The sequence below is a fragment of the Myotis lucifugus genome, unplaced genomic scaffold (genome assembly GCF_000147115.1).
Source record: "Myotis lucifugus unplaced genomic scaffold, Myoluc2.0 scaffold_296, whole genome shotgun sequence".
Lineage (NCBI taxonomy): Eukaryota > Metazoa > Chordata > Mammalia > Chiroptera > Vespertilionidae > Myotis > Myotis lucifugus.
The window spans coordinates 1,168,535-1,189,970 of record NW_005871344.1 but is presented as its reverse complement, the minus strand read 5'-3'; the positions used below and the strand labels follow the sequence as shown (position 1 = coordinate 1,189,970).

The 21,436-nt window shown below is 55.7% G+C and overlaps 2 protein-coding genes across 3 annotated transcripts in view; both read left to right on the top strand.

Annotated features, from left to right (window-relative positions):
- Positions 1-1,965: 1,965 nt before the first annotated feature.
- Positions 1,966-16,786, top strand: TMEM61 (transmembrane protein 61). 2 transcript variants are annotated; one of them, XR_002831986.1, is made up of 4 exons: positions 1,966-2,453; positions 6,868-7,217; positions 13,217-13,608; positions 15,311-16,786. XR_002831986.1 is itself a non-coding variant. In XM_006100025.3 (3 exons), the coding sequence occupies exons 1-3, from the start codon at positions 2,439-2,441 to the stop codon at positions 13,479-13,481; spliced, it is 630 nt and encodes a 209-aa protein (XP_006100087.1). In that variant the 5' UTR covers positions 1,966-2,438; the 3' UTR covers positions 13,482-13,640. The 2 variants fall into 2 exon arrangements, 1 of the variants encoding a protein (XP_006100087.1); XM_006100025.3 differs by lacking the exon at positions 15,311-16,786 and having other exon boundaries at positions 13,217-13,640.
- Positions 16,787-19,895: 3,109 nt separating this feature from the next.
- The window catches only part of BSND (barttin CLCNK type accessory beta subunit), a 7,954-nt gene continuing 6,413 nt past the window's right edge, over positions 19,896-21,436 (top strand). Inside the window, exon 1 of the mRNA XM_006100030.1 lies at positions 19,896-19,956. Within this exon, the coding sequence (XP_006100092.1) occupies positions 19,896-19,956 (61 nt within the window). The remainder of the gene's footprint in view (positions 19,957-21,436) is intronic.

The window sequence follows — 21,436 nt, the reverse complement described above, 5'->3', positions numbered from 1 at the left end:
ATGAGGCTGCATTTAGGGAAATGTTTTTCTCCCTTTACAGACTGTGAAGGGGGATATGCTGATAAGGGTCTGGAAGATTCAGAACAACATGGTTTTTGGCACCTCCTCTCCCCACCCGACTCCCTACTCCTCATGTACTGACTGTGCGACTCTGGGCAAGGCACTTGTCTCCCAGCCTCGATGATTTCACTGAGTGATAATTAACAAGAAAAACAAATATAATATTGTACATCAACTGTAATTGAAAAATAAAATTATTTTTAAAAAATGAAAACCAGCTGGCTGGTGATGTTCGTAATACGTGGGTGCACCCCCTAGAAGCAAAAGCTGGTGACGATTTTCTCCTCTGAGTCTCCAACCTGGTGCCAGGGAATATCTGAGGCTGCTTGTTCAGAAAGGGTCTTGAGTATATCCAAGCCCGTGGGGCTCCCCAGAGACCCCAAAAGGTGGGGAAGAGGAAGACGGAGCCAGGAGAACGGGCCAGATTCCTGGGTTCCAATCGGGACCTAGTCCCAGTGATCCTGGCCCTGCTGGGTCTTGAGCCAAGTCACACCTAGTCCTTGCCCTCAGAGAGGTCACCACTGACTAAGGAGACTCTCAAATAGAGCCATTGTAATTTGAGAGTGACCCTGCCAGCTCTGTGGGGACTCCCTGGCATGGATGAGGGGACTCAGGCCCTGCCCAGTCCCTGCCTTATTAGAGCAGCAGGAAAAGACAAAACCAAAACCCAGACAGACCTAGGCTGGCCTGGGAATCAGCTCCCTCTGACCCACATGAACTTGTCAAGGTTTAAGCAGCCTGTGACTTTGTCCAGGCTTTGCACCTGCTACTCCTCCAGCCTGGATGCTCTGCCCCATTCCCACCTTTCTAAGATAACTCCAGTGTCCTCCCATAGAAGAATGCACACACATGCACACACGCACGCGCACACGCACACACACACACGTACACACACGTACACGCACGCACGCACACACAGCTGGTCCTCCCTCCAGATACCCCAAAAACCAGCCCACAAAAACTGCTGTTACCCTGCACTTGCTAGATGCTCAGTGCTTAACCTCAAGTGCTTAACTCATTCAGTCCTCACAGTTTTTAAAAAATATATATTTTTATTCATTTCAGAGAGGAAGAGAGAGATAGAAACATCAATGATAAGAGAGAATCATTGATTGGCTGCCTCCTGAACACCCCACATTGGGGATCGAACCTGCAACGGGGCATGTGCCCTGATGGAACGTAACCTCCTGGTTCATAGAGCGCCACTCCACCACTGAGCCCCGCCCCGCCCGGCGGGCCCACCCTCACGGATCTGAATCTCAGGCCTCCTTTACACGGAGGAAGGCTCAGAGGGGAGGTCTCCCATCAGGTGGGAGGCCTGCTTTCAAGCCCCATTCTCCCAGGAGCTTGGGCAGGAGCCAGGGAAGCACCACAGGCGGCCTTTATTTCTGAGACTGACTTCCTCCAGGTGAGGTCTTGCGGGTCTCCCTTAGCGCTGGCTCTCAGACTGACCTCAGGGAGAAGAAAAGCCAGTTCAGCCAGTTGCCTAAACGTAGTTTGCGGTAGAGCACTTAGGCCTGCGACTTTCCCGCGTTGGGTCTCAGTCTCCCTTGCTGTAAAGTGGGAGTGAGAAGGGGGGGAGGCGGGGAGCTCCGGAATCCTAGATCCCTCTCTGGCTGGGCATCGGTGGCTCCCGGAGCAGTCGTCTCCTTCCCAAGCCCTCTCTCCCCCACCCCCGGGAAGGGGGGTACGTATGTGGGCAGGACAGCCCCGAGGCCAGATGATTCCCTGCTGTTCCAGGGTGGTTCCGGTAACAGCGGCCTCGGCGCTCCCGGTGCAGGAAAACCGTAACCCTCGCCAGCCCCACTCGCGCTTTCGCTTTAAGGCCGGGCGGGGCGGCACCGGGAGCCGCCCCGGAGTCGCGGGAGCTGGTCCCGGAGTCTCCGCCAGCACCCGCGGCCCGCAAGGACGCGGATCCCAGGAAAGGTGCGGCGGGCCCCGCCCAGAGCCCGAGCCCAGAGGGCAGGTCCGCAGTCGGCCGAGCCAGGGCCAGGGCCGGGCGGTCACCTCGCCGGTCCTGGGCGAGCCCGTGGGGTAGCCGATGAGCTGCTGGTGCGCGCAGCCGGGGACCGCGCCTGCGGGTGAAGCCGGCTCGGCACCTGCGCTCGGGTGCGGGGAGGCGGCGGCGGCCCCGACGGACGCGGCTGCGGGTAGGAGACAGGCGAGATCCCAGGACGAGACCCGGACCCGACCTTAGCGCTTCTGCGCGGCGCCGAGAGGGGGGCTCGGGACCGTCGCCAGGGCCACCCCCTCCCGGCCGGCGCCCCCTGCACACCCGAGGGACTGGTTTCCAGGTGCTCGCCGCTATCCGTCCGACAGCCACCATGCCTCTGCCCCCCGGGTCCCCGCGCCTGGACCGCCCCTGACGCCCGCGAGTGATGGCTGCGCCCCAGGTGGGTACGAGCTTCCTGCTCTCGCTCCTTCGGGAGCATCCAGGCTCCGCTGACGCCCAGCCCGTCGGGTCCCTTCCCCTCACCCTGATCGACCGCGGGGCCTTGCTGGGCAGTCTGCACCTCGGCTCTCCTCCGTGTGCTGCCTCGCTGAGCGGCCTGGGGCCCAGGCGCACAGGACCTCGGTTTAGGTGGAGATGGCTGGGCCACTTCTGGATTAGACGACATGGTTCAGTTCTTTACAGCAAACTGGCACCTCAAGTTCCCTTGTTGGTAGCAGGACAGCACGGTGTTATTGTGCCCATTTCACAGAGGAGGGAGGGGGGCATGGAGAAGCGAGGTAACCCGCCCAGGATCAGAGCAGGGCCATTCTCTGTCCAGCTCCCCTGGCCTCACCGTGCTTCACTACAGCTTGCCATCTCCCCACCTCATCTTCACAACTTACTCCTCCTCCCCGGGAGGTAGGAATTTGAGCTCAGAGACGTTGAGCTGCCTGATCAAGGTCGCAGAGCGGACAGATAGAATGGCCACAGTCAGCGGGGCCACCCATCAGATGCAAGAAAAGGCCACCTCTGGCTGGTGGGAGGCGAGGGTGACAGCAGCGGGGAGACTTCTGGGAAGATGAGGTGTTGGGCTGGGTCTTGAGGGGGAGGGGCTGTGGAATGAGGGCCCTGGATGAGGACAGAGGGCTCCCCAGCCTGGGAGAGCAACAGGTGTAGAGGCCCCCAGGTGGCAGGAGTTGGGATGTGTGTGTGTGTGGGAGGGTGAGGGAGAGGGAGGTGAGGAGGGCGCCAGTCTGGCAGGCTGAGTGCCGGGATCAGGGCTTCTCTGGGGTTGGGGCTATTCCCTCCAGGGCAGGGAGTTCTTTCTTCCTCCCCCATCAGGGTACCGTGTACACAAGTGTGAGAGGTTGTTACCGGGCCCTTAGCGGGTCTACCTAGGGCTGGCTAGCAGTGTGTGTGTGTGTGTGTGTGTGTGTGTGTTTTAAATACATTTTTATTCATTTCAGTGAGGAAAGGAGAGGGAGAGAGAAAAAAACATTAATGATGAGAATCACTCATCATTGATCAGCTGCCTTTTGCATGCCCACTACTGGGGATAGAGCCTGCAGCCTGGGCATGTGCCCTGACCCAGAATTGAACCATGACTCCCTGACTCATAGGTCGATACTCAACCACTGAGCTACACTAGCCGGGCAGTGTGTGGGTTCTTGACCTTGTGCAGGAAAGATTTCACAACCGGAGCCCAGGTGATTGAGAGTCCTTTATTAGAGCTGGGTTCAGGGAAACACGGAAGGGCTTAGGATGGAAGAAGCCACAGGAGAGCCTGGGTGGGGTTGCTTTTGCTCACTGGAAAGTCTGAGAAAATAGGGCCTGGAGACAGGTTGCAAATCTCATGGGGACCTTTACAAGTTAGGAGATGCACTCCTACAGGGGAAGAAGAGGAAAGGGAAAGGCGAGAGCTTACTCCAGGGAGGGGAGCACCCGCTGGGTCCTTTGTTTTGAGGGTTTTTAAAGGCTGGGAATTTAGGGGCGGTCTTAGAGGAGATTTCAATAAAATATTCATCAGCTTTTCCACGACCTTTAGGGTTGTGGTCTCTACTGATTGGTCAGCACCAGGGCAGGGTCATTAGTCATTGCAGCTGGTCCGGGAGTTGCCCACAAAACATTGCTGCTTTTCTGGGCCTGGAGCTGAAATACTATTGAGGCCTACACGCTATCTCTAGGGAGGTGACCTTTTGTATCTGGCTGGAAATTGCTCGGCCGGTTCATGCAGCTATCTGCCTCAGTTTCCCTATTCTACTCAACAGCCTCTACTTGCTGTTTGACTTTGTGGGGGAGGGTAGTCAGGTTCTTTTCTTCCCCCATGAAAATGTCTGAGCTGGAGTCAGGAGGCAGTTGCCCCAAAGACAGATCCACAGGCAGAGAACTGCAGGTAATTTGCAAATGGCCCAGGGGGATTGGGGTATATTATAGATTCTCTCTCCCACATGTGCATGCACACACATACACCCATACACTTTAAAAAATATATTTTTTTATTGATTTCAGAGAGGAAGGGACAGGGAGAGAGACATAGAAACATCAATGATGAGAAAGAATCATTGACCAACTGTCTCCTGCACACCCACCTCCACTGGGGACTGAGCCCGAAACCCGGGCATGTGCCCTGACCAGGAATCAAACTGTGACCTCCTGGTTCATAGGTCGACACTCAGCCACTGGGCCACATCGGCTGGATCACACACATTTTCTTTTTGATAACATGGGTGGATTTATTTCTTAACCCCACACATTTAATTTAATATCATTTGTTAATTATTTTTTTAATTGATGAGAAAGATAAAGAGAGGTAGCAATGTGAGAGCGAAACATTGATTGGTTGTCTCCTGTATGCACCCTGACCAGGGAGTGAACCCTCAACCTAGGTATGTGCCCTGACTGGGAATCAAACCTGCAGCCTTGGGGTGTACGGGACGACGCTCCAGCCAACTGAGCCACACGGCCAGGGCACCACACACACATTTTAAAACACATTTGGGAACATACTCTTTTTTAAAAAATTAATTTATTTTTGATTATAATTGACATACAGTATTACATTAGTTTCAGGTGTACAACATCGTTATTCAACATTTATCTACCTTACAGAGTGATCACCACAATAAAGCTAGTAACCATCTGCCACTGTACATAGTTTATTACGATTTTATTGACTCTGTTCCCTGTGCAGTAACAGGAAGTTTGCACTCCTCAAGCCCCTTCCCCTTCCCCCCCTCCCTCCACCCCCTTGGTGCGAACAGGCCCTTTTGAAAGCTGAAGCTTTATCCACTGTATCTTGAACATTGTGCACACCCCTCTGCTCCCCTAGGAGCATGCCTTGGGGTAGCTGCCCCCCAGGGCATCGTCTGATGTACCACTTCGGGCTGGGTAAACTCCCATTTGGAAGGCCTTTCTGGCCATTGAATCTCTCTGAGGTCTGTGAGTTCCCTGCTTCTCTGGCTCAGCTTTTGGGAGGGGAGATGGTACCACACTGAGCTCTCCTTGCAGCCTGCTGGAGCACCTGCTCCTTGTACCGATGAGGCAGCAGGCCCAGAGCAGTGGAGAGGCTCAGCCCAGGGCGCAGCCAGTGAGCGGCAGTGTGGGGACCAGAGCCAGGCCTCTGCTTCATGGCTGGGTGCTGAAGCAGCTGGGATCCTCTGGGATCCTCCCTCACCCAGCTCTTCCAGCTGTGAGCAGGCTTTTCACACAACAAATATTTGGCCAGCAACACTTCCCCCTCATTTAAAGGAATTTCTTCAACAAATCTTTATTTAGCAGCTATCATGTGCTAGGCATTGGGGGATGGAGCAGTGAACAGGGCCAATGTGGACGGCAAAGGAGAAGTTAATCACGGACAGGTAAGCACTGTGGTCCAATAAGGCCGAGGGGATTGGGTATTTAAAGTGTCACCGGCAAAGGTTTCTTGGGTGGGGCTGAGCTGAGCCTTGAGGGGAGATAATGGGCAATTACCAGGAAGAGAATAGTACAATGCCTTTGGGGACCACACAGACGCATGTTTTAGCCCCTTCCTGTCTGGGGCCAGGCTTCCTCACAGTGTTTTTTTGTTTTTTTTTCTGTGCATTTTTTCTTTACCTAGTTGAGATAACACTTTTTGGATAATTAGTTGAAAAAAAGTAAGATATCAAAAACATTTCCCTCCTGTTGTTGAACATTTGTGCTGAGCTTGATTTTTTAAAATAAGTCCTTAATAGTCCATCTAGAGGTTGTGCCATGGTTTACTCACCATTTCCCCAGAGTTGGACATTTTGGCTCTTTCCAAATTAGGATCATTATAAATAAGGCCACAGTGGGCATTTCTGTGCACAGTTTTGCTTCAGATCATGAATTTTACCTCCAGACGTCTCAGCGCCCTCCTTCGCGCTCGCTCCTTTGCTGTCCTGCAGTGCGTGTCTTCCTCTGTCAGGTGGAGGCGACACTGTCGACCTCTGGGGACTGTGACTGGGTGAAGTGAGGCATGTGTAGCCAGCCAGCCCGGTCCTGGCAGGCCTGATGGAGCCCAGGGGTGTTCCTCTTCTCCCTCCCGGCCTGTGGAGTCTTATACCCACTGGGCAGATGAGGCCTCTGAGGCCTGGAGGGGCCCGGAGCAAACATCGCCGCTTACTGAACTCCTGCTCGATCCCAGGCGTGGTGCTAGCAACGTCAGACACATTAACTGTGACCTTCAGAACAGCCCCGCAAAGTTAGGAGCATCATCTCCATTACACGGATGAGGACACTGAGGCACAGAGAACTCAAATGACCTCTCCAAGGTGGCCCAGTGACCTCAGGTGGAGGAGAACTAAAGCCCAGGTTCCCAGCACTTGGCAGGCTGCTCTCATGCCCGTTTCTTCTCCTCTTTCTTCCTGCATGTCCAGAACTGTGACAGGGGCCGAGTGGCCTCCACCCTCCGCTACTGCGTGTCGGTCAGCGGCACAGTGTTTCTGATCGCCGGGACGCTCTGCTTCGCGTGGTGGAGTGAAGGGGATAAGGGTGTTCAACCCAGCCAGCCGGCCCCACCCGCTGGGTACCCTGCGCCTGAGGCCCCCGGGTCCCTGCTCAGGTCCATCAGCTTCATCTGCTTTGGGGCAGGCGGCTTGCTGCTGCTCCTTGGCCTGCTGTGGTCCATCAAGGCCAGTGCCTGGGGGTCACCCAGAAGTGACCCATATCACCTCTCCAGAGACCTGTACTACCTCACTGTGGAGCCGTCGGAGAAGGAGAGCTGCAGGTTAGTGGGGAATGGTGGGGGCCAAAGGTTGGGGCCATAGGTGGGGCACCATTCCGTCACATGCATTTGCTCAGCAAACTCTCATGGGGTTCCTCCTCCGGACCAGGCTTTGTCTATGCCTTGGGGACTTGAAGGCTGATCAGCACAGTCCTGGAGGAGTTTAAAGCCCCATGACAGAGGTAGAGTGGCTCCCCACGGAGTAGTTAGAGCTGTGAGAGAGGCATAGACGCAGTCCTGTGGCGATATGGGGAAATCCAGGAAGGCTTCCTGGAAGAGTGGAAAGCTGAGCTCAGCATGGTATGGGGCAGAGTAGCACAGTGGTTAAGGGCCCAGGCGCAGGCGTCAGACTGACTGGGACCCTCTCCTGGTTCTACTAACTCAGAGGTCGGCAAACTGCGGCCCCTTGAGTGTGGCTCTTCCACAAAATGCCATGTGCGGGTGCGCACGTACAGTGCGACTGAAACTTCGTGGCCACACTCAAGGGGCCAAAGAGCCGCATGTGGCTCGCGAGCCGCAGCTTGCCGACCACTGTACTAACTAGCAGTAGGACTTCAAGTAGATCATGCAACCCCACTGAGCCTCAGCCTCATCTGAAATAAAACAGGAATAATAACAGCAGCAATAATAGCAAATATCTGTAGAGTATTGACCATGGGCCAGACACTGTTCTATGTGCTTGTCATATATTTACTCTTCTAATCCTTATAGCAGTCCTCTGAAGTAGGTACAGTAATTTACTCCATTTATAGATGGGAAACGGAGGCACCACGATGTTACTAGTAAGTAACTTGCCCAAGGACACCCAGGTAGTGTCTGTCAGGGCCAGGACTTGGACCCAGAGTCTGTGCTGTTACCCGTTCCCTAGCTCAGGGGACACAGGGAGAATTAAATGAGATGATGTGTACCTAGAACTTAGCCCAGTGCCTGGCGTACAGTAGGTGCACAGTAAATGTCAACTTTTCCTCAAGAGGCTAAGGTGGCGAGAGGCAGGTTAGGCAGGCAGAAGAGCATGTACAAAGGCTCAAGGGAGGGTGGGGGGGGCAGAGACGAAAATCTTGCAATAGACAACATTTCTCAAGCTTCATTTTCATTTTTACTCCCTCTTAGGAGGCTCTTGAGGCATTCTTTTCTCAATCCTCCCCTGTGAAGTTTAAATACCACAGTTACATTATATACTAGAGACCCGGCGCACGAATTTGTGCATGGGTGGGGTCACTCAGCCTGGCTGGTGATTAAGGCCTATCAGGAGGGCCGTCTGGCAGGGGGGAGGGACCGTGGGAGGTTGGCGAGCAGGGGAGGCGGGTAGAGAGAGAGGTTGGCTGTGGGAGCGCACTGACCACCAGAGGGCAGCTCCTGCGTTGAGCGTCTGCTCCCTGGTGGTCAGTGCGTGTCACAGTGACTAGTCAACCGGTCATTCCAGTTGTTAAAGTCGCTTAGGCTTTTATACATATAGATGTGTTTATGTTCTGTAAGTATATCTGTGCTTTATATCACCAATACCAAGAGTCAATGTTTGCCTGGTTGAGTAAGTGAATTATGCCTGCACTTATTATGTATTTATTCATTCGACCAAGTATTGGGTGTACCTACATGTCAGGGGCCTGCATACATCTTCTCCAGCCCTCTTTCCCCTGCGAAGTAAGAACTGGTGCCCTGTCCAGCTGACATGGCTCAGTGGTTGAGCATCGACCTATGAACCAGGAGGTCATGGTTTGATTCCCGGTCAGGGCATATCCTCAGGTTGCGGGCCCAATCCCCAGTGTGAGGCATGCAGGAGGCAGCTGGTCAATGATTCTCTCTCATCATTGATGTTTCCATCTCTCTCTCTCCCTCTCCCTTCCTCTCTGAAATCAATACAAATATATTTAAAAGGGGGGACGGGAATGCATGCTGAGTTAAGGAATGTAACAGATTATTCCCACTACTGGCTTGTGAATCCTTGAGGTCAGAGACAATGGAGTATTCAACAGAGGCCACTTAGTCCAACGGCTGGGCCTTGGTTTGACCCGACTGTTAGACGGGCAGGGCCTCGGGAGCTCTCCAGCCAAACTCTTCACTTTTTGGATGGGAACCCGGTTGCAGAGAGACCAGTGACTGGTCACACCACAAGTTAGTGGTCAGCTGGAACCAGGCCAGGCCTCAGGGCCCTCTGGCCCGGAGCCTGGCCCTCCCTACCCAGGGTGGCCTGAGTGTAGGGGTGGATGTTGTCTATACACACAGCCATGTTGGCCCAACAGGGCCTGGGCCACAGCTGCAGGTGCAGCCACCCGGCCTTCACTCCCAGCCGGGCCAGGGAGGAGGCCCTCCCAGGAGGCCGCAGAGTGCTCCAGGTTGGAGACCCGTCTTAGATTCAGAACCAGGTGGCTGGAGGTCAGGGAGGCTGCTGTTGTTCATGCCCTGCCGCCTGGGAGACCAGCATCTGGCCCCCAGGGGGAGGTCACTCTATGGCTCCTGTCCCAGGCACCTCACTCTCTGAAGATAAACCCAGGTCAGAGAGGCCTTCTGGGCTGATGGCTTAGCCGGGATTTTTCTTCTCTTGGACCTCATTCTCCATTTATTTTTCTACTTGTTATTTCACACATTTAACAATATTTACCGAGTACTGTGTGGTGGGTCCTATGCAGGGCACTGACAACGCCACACTGGACAAAACAGATAAAACCCCTGCCCTCTGGGGGCGCCCATCTTACGTGTTAGCCCCTAACTAGGGTGGCTAGACAGGATGCACCCCAGGGCCACCCCCCTCAGTGAGCACAGCAGAGAACCCTTGGTCCTATTCAGACAGGAGGGTTGCAGTCTCTGCCCTTTCCTTTATAAGCTGTGTGTCCTTGGGCATGTTACTTAGACTCTCTGAGCCGTGTCTAATTCCTCATCTGTCAGCTGCAGGCAACAGACCCTTTCCCTAGGAGTGTTGTAGGTTCAGAGGAGAGGACAGGTGGGGAAGTGTGTACACTTTCAAGTTCGTGCACACATTACCTTTTGCTGCCATTAGGATGCTTTATAGTTTGCAGTGGATGCTGTGCCCACTAACTGATTTGAGCCTTAACTGCTCATAAGTGGAGCAGCTTATGAGGTAAGTGTAAGGATTAGGCCCATTTTACAGATGAGAAAGCTGAGGTTTGGAGAGATTAGGCGCTGGGTGGGGAGAGGTGTGATAGATGGAGTTGGCTGAGTTTTGCAGCCAGACGGAGCTGGGGCTTTGCTGCCCGGTTGGTGTTGGACTTTCACTTATCTGTGCAATGGCTGAGAGATGTTACCACCCAAGGTTGTCATGAATGTGAAACAGATTAGAGGGCTTAAGTGCCTGGCAGGTAGTATTTCATCCCTTTTCCTACCATGTTTGCCTGGCTCAGCTGAGGGCGGGGGACTGGCGCCAGGCCAGGTCTTTGGCTCCAACCAGGCTCCAGAGAGTGGTGAGCCCAGCCCCGTGGAGCTCCCTGTGCATGGGACCCTAGTGGCAGCCGGCCCCACGGCACTGCAGGGTGCCACATCCAAAGCACCATGGATAGAGCCTCCTCTGCAGTGTGCGCTATGGCCACCCCGCATGGACACTTGGCGCTGGGTGGGCCCAACTGGCCCAGTGGGTGGCACGAGGGCCACTCCAGTCTGCCCTCTAAGCAAACTTCCTGCTGCAGGTTCACCTCACCTATGCCCTGCCCTGCCCACGGTTAGCTGCTGGGGTGGCCCCACGCATACCCAATGCCTGTGTCATGTCTTCAGGCTTGGAGAAGAGGGGCGTGGCAGAGGTGTGGCTGAGAGGTGACCAAGGCGGGAGAGGTGGGGCGCTGGAAGCCTTCTTACCTCCATTTTTTCTGAGTGTTGTCAAAGCTTTTCCCATTTTTCTCTGCCTTGAATCTATTAAATGAAAACCGTTCCCCCCATTTTACAGATAAGGAGAAAGAGGCTCAGAGAGGGTTGTGAACACTCTAGGTCACACAGCAATAGAACCTGGCTTGCCTGCCTCCAGGAGCAATGATCTTCGCCTGCCCTCACCTGCAAAGGATGCTGGGAGTGCAGAGAAGGATGAGGTCCCTTATTCGCTTCCTCTGCTGCGAGGCTCCTGGGCTGGCTCAGGAGGAGGGTCTGTGAGAAGTTTGGAAGAGCACTGGATGGGGAATCCCAGCTTTGGCTCCCGGCTGGGCCCTCCATCACACTGCCTGCTTCATGGCCTGTCTGTGGCTGGAGCAGCAAGCCTGCCTCCCCCTGGGCCGCTCTGAGGGCTGCGTTGGGCTTGGGCTGAGAAGACACGTTGCCCAGAGACACGCCATGTCCCCAGCGGGTGATGGGTGCTCACACGAGGCGCATCCGCAGGTCCCCAGCTTGGCACCTCCTAACCCCTGGAGCGAAGTCCCCTCCACGTCCCAGCTTGGCACCTCCTAACCCCTGGAGCGAAGTCCCCTCCACTTCCTCTCTGTCCTCTGGGCCAGCCTCTGCCATCGGCCGCCCCTTTGTCTAGATAGGCAGGTCCACTGTGTGGACTGAACGGCTTCCGCACCAGCTGCAAACTGGTGACCCTGGGCGAGTGACAGCCTTCCTGCGGGAGGTCTGGGGTGAGCTTTGCTCCCCATACCCCTTCCTCAAGGAGACCTTTGACACTTGGTGGCTGGCAGCCATTTACAGAGCATGTGACAAGCAGTTCTGTGGGAGAGGGGCCATTATTGTCCCCATTTACGGAGGGGAAACTGAGGCCCAGATTAATGGAGTTACTGACCCTGGTGACCCACCAGGAATGTGGCAGAACAGGGAGTTGAACCAGCCAGTGCCCAGACTCACAGCCAGGCCTCGAGGGACTGAGGTGGGAAGGGACTTTCAGGATCACCTAGTCAGCCCCTGTATCTGACAGTATCGTCCCCAAAGCAGAAGCAGGCCTAGGATCAGTGACACCCCCCAGTCCTCAGCGGGGAAGGGAAAGGGACTCCCCAGAGGTGACCCCCTGGGGCCCTCTGAGGGCTGGTTCATTCCCATCGGCACTTGAGTGGCTGGGGGTCTGTTCTTGGAATCCAGCTGCAGAGCCTGGTTGGAGGAGCCTCGGGACCTGGTCTCTGCCTCTCGTCCCTGCCCGGTGGGTCATTTCAGGGACTGGAGGCCGGTCTCAGGAAAGCCAGGCTGCTCGGACCGGCGTGGCTGACTGTATGTCCGGGGTGGCCAAGCAGAGGTACTCCCTCGGCGCACGGACCACATCAGGGCCTCAGGCGTCCAGGCGGGCAGGAGGGCTGAGGTCTCCCATCCTGCTCTGAGCGTCCACAACTCTGGCTCTTGTGAGAGATATGACAGCCGATCGGGTGTGGCTCAGTGGTTGAGCGGCGACCCAGAAACCAAGAGGTCACTGGTTTGATTCCCAGTCAGGACATATGCCCGGGTTGTGGGCTTGATCCCCAGTAGGGGGCGTGCAGGAGGCAGCTGATCGATATTTCTCTCTCATCATTGATGTTTCTCTCTCTCTCTCCCTCTCCCTTCCTCTCTGAAATCAATAAAAGTATGTTTAAAAAAAGAGCTATGACAGTAAGCTGGGAGCCCTTCTGCCTGTGGACTATCACTCAGTCTTTCAACAAACACCCCAGGCATCTGCCCTCAGCTCCATGACCCTCAAAGTCAGTCCCTGCCCTAGAGGACAACCAGGTGGGGTCTGTGTGGGGGCAGGAGAGCACTGCGGGCGCCCAGAGCACTATGGGAGCGTTGCTGGGGGAGCTAGCAGTCAGGAAAGCTTTCCGGAGGAGTCTCAGGGCCAGTGGGGACGAGCAGCAGGGAGGGGTGAGGCGGGTGAGGACTCTCCCTACCGAGAGCTGAGGAGGCCTGGTGAGCACGTGGGGGAGGCAGGGTGGGTGGGATGGACAGCTGGGGTTGGCAGAGCAGCTCATGCCAAGCTCCAAGTGTGTCCATGGGGCCCCAGGGGACCCGCAAGGAATTTGGCCCAAGGCAGGGCCCTCCATCTCTCTCCCTGGCACGCAGTGGCTTTGCCCCCGCCCCCGCTAACAGCCTCTGTTCTCCTGTCCCTCCAGGACCCCAGAGCTGGTTGCCATCCCCACGTATGAGGAGGCCGTGCACTGCCCACTGGTTGAGGGCCCCCTGGCACCACCTGCGTACCCCACGGAGGAAGACCTGCCGTGCAGCGCCTCCGGGGCTGCCCTGCTTGGGGGCCAGCCCCCCTCGCCTCCGCCCAGCTACGAGAGCGTCATCCCTGCTGCTGCTGTCATTCCTGGAGAGACAATACCAGCTGGATCAGACCACAGTGAGAGGAAGGGAAAGGCCCCTCGCAGGCCCTGAGTCCAGAGACGATGCATGAGCTGCTTCTAGTGTCTGGCACAGTGCCTGGCTCACAGCAGGCGCTCCACGGACGCTTGCTTCTCAGTGCTGCTTTATTCATCTGTTGCCGTGTAACAAGAGGCTTAAAGTAAATCCATTTCATTATCTCTCCCGACAATATGGGCTGCCTGGGCCCAGCTGGTGGTTCTTCTGCCCCATGTGATGTGTGTGGGGCTGCAGTCTCGGGGGCCGGGCAGGCCAGAGCGCCCAGAGGGTGCACTCCTCCGGCCGGCAGGTAGAGCTGGGAGAGTTTATTGTGCAGATGAAAAAAGTGGGGCCCTGAGGCAGAGCCAGAACTGGCCAAGGTCACACTGAGTTTATAACCAAAAGGACATGGACTCTGCATTCAGACCACCATGGACCAGCTGAGTGACCTTAGACAAGTGGCTTTTCCTCTTTCTGCCTCAGTGTGCTCATCCATAAAATGGGAATTGGGAAATATAGTGGCATCACCTTCCGCCTCAGAGAGCTCAGCTGAGAGGATTAAACCAGATGGTAGCGGCTGACATGAAAGCTCACACTGACGCTGCAGCTCAGTGCTAATGCACCTAATAGATGCAGCTGTCTCAGCCCGGTGGCAGGTGTCTATGGTGTATGTAGTGACTGTCAGAGTTGTTCACAGAGGTAAGCCCCACCCCCTCCATCAGAGGCAGATTCAGCTGCTGCTCCCATATCTCCTATGACAGGGAGCCGGTTACCTCCCCTCTCTCTCTGTCCAGCTACATCATTCAGCCCTACATCTCTGTGCCACCCCATTCACAGACGAGAAGGCCAGCTTAGAGAGGTTAAGTAACCTTTCCAGGGTCACACAGCAAGCAGGGACTCCGAGTCCTGGGGCTCAGCTGCATATTCACTGAGGGCAGACTGTATGCTGGGCCGCCCTCTGCCCTGGTTTTACATCCTCAAGCCTGCTCTGCTGCAGGTGGTGTTCCCATTTAACAGGCCTGGAAACTGAGCCTCAGGGAGGTAAAATCACAGAGAATAAAGGCAGAGCCAGACCTTGAGCTGCTCTCTCTCTCTCTCTCCACACACACACCATATGCATCCCAAGGATATGGGTGGGGATTTATCTCTCTCTGAAATTCCTAAAGGGTTAATAGGATCCCAGCTGGGAAGCAGAGCCCAGCCTGCCTCCTACCCCAAAGTGAGGCCTCTCCCCCAGGCAGGTGAGTTAATGAGTTGCAGGTTGGCCAGGAGGCCCCTCCTTTGCCTGGTGGGAGCTGGAAGGCGTGGAGGGCGGGGTGGGCTGGAAGACTGGAAAGCCCTTTTCTGCTTTTCTCTCTGTACCAATTCCTCTGTGCGAGGCCCCAGCAGGGGTGATGACTTGCTCAAGGTCACCAGCACCTTGGAGGTTGAGTCAGAGCCATGGAGCCAGTCTCGTGTCAGGCAAGCCACCCGACCCTTCTGAGCTGCAGCGGCCTCGCTGTGAACTGGGGACCCTTGTGCTCCCAGGCAGGGCGTGGGATGGAGAAGCCCTGTGAGGCCACGTCTGCCATTCCACAGCCCCCAGTAGGCACCAGTTTGCTTCCTGGTTTCTCTCCTCCTGGGGCCGTCTTCACCACTCCTGTTGGCGTCTTCACCACTCAGAGGCCACATCCGGTGCCTGCCACCAGGCCTGGGATGTCAGGGACCCTCAGAGCTTAGGCCTGTCCCCCACCTTCCCTCAGCTTGCCCTTTGGGTTGGCGGGTGACCCTGACCCCTGCAGCTCTCCACCCCAAATCAGTCAGAAATTTCCACACCACCCCCTCCTCCCCAGCAACTAATTACTTGTAAAAATTGTTCTCTGTAGCCTTGTCCCTGTAGGTTTCTGCCAGAGCCTGGCAGTCGCCCTCACTGCCGCCATCTCTTCTTGCTTCTTCTGACCTGACCTCAAAACCAGAGGATCGTTGTAAAATCAAAGTCTGATCTGCCAGTCCGCTGCACACCCCGGTTAGAGGCACTCTGTTGACTCCTGAGAAAGACGTTGGAGACCTTAGCGTGACCTCAGGAGGTTCCAGCCTGTGCTTCCTCTCTAGCATCCCTCTCCCCCGGAACTGACGCCCATCCCTCCATTCCCAAATACGAATCCAGAGCCTACCCTGTCCCAGCCCCCGAGGATACTACAGTGAACAAAGTCCCCATCTGGACACTCGAGTCCTAGGTGAGGGGAGACAGACAAGAGACAAATAAGTGATGTATATAGAATGAATGAAGGCAGTGAGTTCTGTAGAGAACAGGGCAGCTGGGAGGACAGGGAGTACCTGGGGAAGCTGGTGCTATCACCCCAGGGAAGACCTCACTGGAAAGCTGACATTTGGATAAAGACTTGAAGGAGGTGAGGGAGGGAGCCGTCACAGATCTGGAGGAAGAGCATTGCAGGCAGCAGGAACAGCAAGGCCGTTTACCCTTCCTAGGGTGCCTGTGCGTCCCACGGAGAGCACGGAGCCAGAGTGGCTGGAGGGAGGGAGGGAGGAGGCATGGCAGAAGATGGGCTGGGCGACATGGGCCAATTGTCTAAGCTCTTCCAGGCCATTTGAGGTCTTTGGCTTTACACTGGTAAGACAGAAAGTCATTCCAGGGTTCTGAGCAGGAGTGACAAGGTCTGACCTGGCATTCGGATTGGAACGAGATTTCAGGGGACACGGGTAAGAGCAGAGAACACTTAGGGGGACAGAGATGCGGGGCTCAGGCCAGGCGATGAGCAGTAGTGGGGGGAGAGAAGTGATTGGATTCTTATACGTTGGAGGTAGAGCCAACAGGATGTAGGTGTGAGAGGGGAGGGGAGGCTGTAGCCAGGATATGTAGGCACTGGCCCGGAGAACAGGAGAAGGATGGAGTTGACCTGGGAGGAGTAGGTCTGGGGAGGGAGAGGAGGAGCCTGCAGTGTAGGGCAAGTGTGTGCATAGCATTTAGAGTTGTATCTCCAGCCCTGTCAGTGCTTACTTGCCCTGGGCTTTTGCACATGCTGCTCTCTGTCTGAACTGCTTTTATTGCCCTGACAGAACTGCAGCTGACTCCTCAAGGATCCCTTGTGTGACTCCCCCTTCATTCCTCACCTCAACCCCCAGTCTCTCTCTCTCTCTCTCTCTCTCTCTCTCTCTCTCTCGTGCACATGTTGGACCTCAAGCGTATCTCAGAGCCCTTACCATATTTTATCCCAGAAGGAAGGACAAGTGCCATCACTCGCTGAAACCCCGCGTGTGTCAGAGTGCCTCATACCTCTGAGTGTCCTGCACAGAGCAGGTGCTCAACAAGAGACTGAGGGGGCTGGTTTGAATCCTGGCTCTACTATTGACAGGTCCTGAGACCTTAAGACGCTCACCTTGCCTCCATGAACCTCAGTATCCTCATCTGTCAATAGGTGTGATCTTTCCCCTCCCTGCTTCTGAGGATATTGTGAGGATCTTAAATTCCGACAGGAAGAAAACAGTGGTGAGCGCGCCCCCTGCTGGAAGAGGACAGACTCCTCAACCTCTCCTCCCCCACGTTGCAGGGGAGGGAGGTAAAGGTCAGAGGCCACAGGGAGGGGAATGGGAACCAGGGGTAGGTAACCCAGCGCTGTCACAGCACCATGCACACCTGTTTGTCCCCATGTACCTCTCACATCGGCTCTGTGGGAGAGGTTAGATTAGACCATTTAGCTGAGCGCCTACTTGGCCCAGAGCTTCTTACTCCTCACATTTACATTTTTTTTAAAGAGGATGCCGAAACCGGTTTGGCTCAGTGGATAGAGCGTTGGCCTGTGGACTGAAAGGTCCCAGGTTCGATTCCGGTCAAGGGCATGTACCAGGGTTGCGGGCACATCCCCAGTAGGAGATGTGCAGGAGGCAGCTGATCGATGTTTCTAACTATTTCTCTCCCTTCCTCTCTGTAAAAAAATCAATAAAATATATCTTTTTAAAAAAAGAGGAGATAAGAAGGAGAAAGGAGGCGGGGTCATAGAGAGGAAAGGAAAGGTGGGGAGAGGAGGAGAGTGCTCTGGTGACGGGGAGGCCTCTCGGGAATGGTTAAGGACCAGATCCATCTATATTGGGGCTGGGGGTGTGGGTCCCGGTCTCTGCTCAGCCACAAACTCAGTTTGGGGAGATCGTGGCCAGTCCCTTCTCCTCCCCGGCCTCAGTTTCCTCGCCTGTGAAACGGGCATAATAACTCCTCTCCTGCTTCCCTCTCCGGGGCGGGTGGAAGGACAGGGGCATGACCCAAAGGGTGTGAAAGCACCTTGCCGAGCGCATGCTCCACCGCCACAAGGGGGCGCGAGAGGCTCCTGCTGGACCGGGACCACAGAGATCCGTTCCCACCGCCCCTGAAGCCAGGGCCAGAGAGCGCAGGCTGGGCCCCTCTGGACCTGGGGCGCTCGCTGCTTCCCTTCTCCGGTCCTCTCTGTGAGATCATGATAACAGTGATTCCTAGGTGGGTCCTGTCCTACTGATAAGCACACATTTTCTCCTCCATTAGGTCCTGCACAATAACAATACCACCCTCAGTCCTCACTCAGGTGACAAAACTAAAGCCAAGCCAAGCCAGTGTGGCTCAGTGGCTGAGCACTGGCCCATGAACCAGGAGGTCACTGGTTCGATTCCAGTCAGGGCACATGCCTGGGTTGCAGACTCAATCCCCAGTATGGGGCATGCAGGAGACAGCCGATCAATGTTTCTATCTCTCTATTCCTCTCCCTTCCTCTCTCTCTAAAAATCAATAAAAACAGATATTTAAAAAACTAAAGCCAAGAGTGGAGCCACCATCTCGGGCAATCAGACCTGGACATGACCTGGTGGGTCTCAGCCCTTCTCGGAGACCCTCAGCAACCTTTCCCGGGAGGCTCTCCTGAGCTCTGCGACAGGGACCTCCTCTGCAAACTGCAGGGCGCACACCCGCTGGGATCTCAGAGCGGATGAAGGAGAAACCGCTGCTGGAAAAGGTGTGCGAGGGCAGAACAGCAGGCAGAGGGTCTGGTGTGAGTGTAGGCACGGCGTCTGGAAGCACAGCTCTTATTGGGGAGAAGGGGGACGGGGATGACAACAAGTAGAAAATCTCCAACCTACTAAGCCAGGACGCCAAATAGAAGCAACGATCCCACATTAGCAATCACAGTCTGTACAAACGACAAGGTAACGTTTCCTTTTAGAGACACACAGTCCTCATTTTCCTACAATCCTGTAAGGGAATTTGGTTTTTCCCAGCAGCCTCTCTCCAGAACTGGAATCCCACCATTACAATGTCCTTCTTAGAACTAAGGCGTCTTCCTAGATTAGAAGGCAAGGGGATTGCTGTCAGTCATTCACACCCTACAAGGGCATCCAGGCACCTGAGCCTTTCTGGGAGCCGCTCACAGAGGAACCCAGGGAGGCCAGGCTAGCAGACAGCTCTGTCCTGGGAGATGCTGTAATTAGCCCCATTTTACAGAGGAGGAAAACTGAGGCACAGGGAAGTGACTTGATCAAAGTCACACTGCCCCAGGGTAGAGGACCCAGAACCCAAGCCCAGGCAATGTGCCTGCCCCCGGGGCCCGAACGTTTAACCCTCCTGCTACAGTTAGGGAGTATCCCAGGGTGGCTAGGGGCATGGCCTCTGGGTTCGAATGCCGGCTGCTGTGCCTTTTCTAGCTGTGTCACCCTGGCAATGACTTGTCTGTGCACCGGTGTCCTCATAAAGTCTGTGCCTCACGGGGTTCCCCTTCAGTGGGTACCACATAACATGTTTAGGACCGTGCCACGCACGCAGCCACCATCTGTAAATATGGGCTACTGTTCCTGACCTCAGAGGGGCACATGACCTTGAAGAGTCCAGAATGCCTCCGGATTCTAAAATGCCAGCCTGTGGGATCCTGGAACCTCCCAGTGGCATTCTGGTGTGTTTGGGCTGCGCACTGGACCCGCCTTCCCAGGACTGGACGGTGTGGGCCGCCTGTCCACCCAGCTCAGCCCCACGCAGGCAAATGAGGTGATGTCAAAGCCCTGGCCGGGGCCCAGCTCCTGGAACCACCCCTCTCCCTCCTGGCTTCTCCCTCACTCGGAGCCACACACACACTCCTGCTGGGCCCAGAGGGAAGGTGAAGGAGTGAAGGTGGTGGTGGTGCCGGGCCCATTGAAGCGTAGCTGTCGCCTGGAGAACTGTGGCCCAGGAGCTGCGGCGGGACCTGAGGGACCTGCCCCCTCTGCAGCCCTAAGTCTGGGTTTGCAGTGATCCCGGAGCCTCATCCCTCCGGGTGTGAGGATCGTGGGTGTCCACGCAGGACCTCGGGCACCCTCGGCGGGCAGCGAACAGACCGTGGTCTGGCAGGGCGGCCATGGCAGACGAGAGACCTTCCGCATCGGCTTCATTGTGCTGGGCTCTTCTGCTGGCCCTGGGCACGTTCTCATGAGCACGACGGCCCAGTCTACGGCACCTTCTACGCCATGGGCAGCGTCATGGTGATCGGGGGTGTCATCTGGAGCATGTGCCAGTGCTACCCCCAAGGTAGGCGGTGGTGGGGGCAGGTCAGCTGGGGGCCAGGGGCCAGGGGGCACGGCTGAGCCTCTATCCCAGGCATAATGCCCATCTTTCAATCTTCTTTTCATACACCCGCTGTGCACTCCCTTTTCTCTCCACTCATCCATCATCTGTCCATCCATCCATCCCTCTCTGATCATAAGGATTGATCAGAAGCCCCCCTGGATCTGGAGCCCTGAACTAGGCCCATGAGGATGCACAGTGAAACCCAACACACAGTCATCCATGTGCTTGGAACCAAAGTCAATGAGCGATTGCCTCCTGCCAGGCAGTCCTGCACTCACGGTGCAGCGCGGGCCTCCTGGGGGCCTTCTGTCCCTCTGCAGTTCCATTTTACCGCGCAGCCCAAGGCTCGGAAAGGCGAGGTCCCACCGCTCCAAAGTGTCACACTTTGGAGCTCAGATGTGTGTGACTTAAGGCTACCGCTGCGTCCCAGGGCTGCTGAGAGTGCTGGGGGTCCGCATAACCTGATGCTATGGGGTGGTTAGTGCTCTGTCCTTTAGTCACAGTGCCCTCCCAGCCTCGTGAGTGGCTTAGCGATGGGGAGGGCATTGGTGTGGGAGTCCGGGTTCTAGTTCCAGCTCTGTCCGAAACTCTCTGTGTGACCTTTGTCATTTTCTTACATTTGCAGAATGGAGCCCCAAACTCCTATTCCCCCCAGTTCAGAGAGTTATTATGAACAGAGAAGATATGGGATGTAGGAATATTTTATAAACTGTAGGGCATTCTATTTAGGTGAATGGCTGCCACCCTTGCTGTTATCGCTCCTCCCAACAACCCTGTAGGGTGAGCAGTCAGGAGTTGTAAGCCTTTAGTGCTCAGAGAGGTTGTGCGGCTTTTCCAAGGTCACACAGCTGGTCAGACAGACCCAAGGAGACAAGAGAGGAGCATGGATTCTAACTTGCTCTGCCTCCAACTGCTTGGGAGACTTTGGTCAAGTCCTTTCCCTCTGTGAGCCTCAGCTTCCTCATTTGTACAATACATGAGTCAGGAATGGGGGTGAGGAAGGGGGTGCATCTAAGGGCCCTGCTGGTCCAGGCATCTAGGGCTCTAGGCCCCAGGCCGCCCCCACCACCTGCAGTCTCCTCCTCACCTCCCACTAGGGTGGCTGTGCTGGGGGGTGTCCAGGGAGGAGGCAGGAGGGAGGAGGCTCCTGGGGGACTGGGCCTGGCTCTCCCCAGCCCTGCCCCCTCCATGGCCAGCCCCAGGCTGTCAGAATGTTTGGTGCTGGGGCGGTCCTGGCTGGTTTGCAGTCATTTTCTCAGCAGTTTACAGTCAACTCGCCTTTGTCTGTGCAATGCCCCGAGCACAGGTCACCGGGAGAAGAGGGACTTGGGGCCCGAGCCACCTTCATAACCAGCTCCATCCTCCTGCTCCCCCCATGATGAGCTGGACCCTGGGGACAGCTGGGGCGCAGAGGGTAGTGTCCTTGCTGCCCTCTCCCCCT

What these genes read in the sequence shown, in the direction of transcription:
- TMEM61 (XM_006100025.3), top strand. An exon ending in TCGGAGAAGGAGAGCTGCAG is followed by an intron (nt 7,218 to 13,216) that starts GTTAGTGGGGAA and finishes CTGTCCCTCCAG; the next exon opens with GACCCCAGAGCTGGTTGCCA.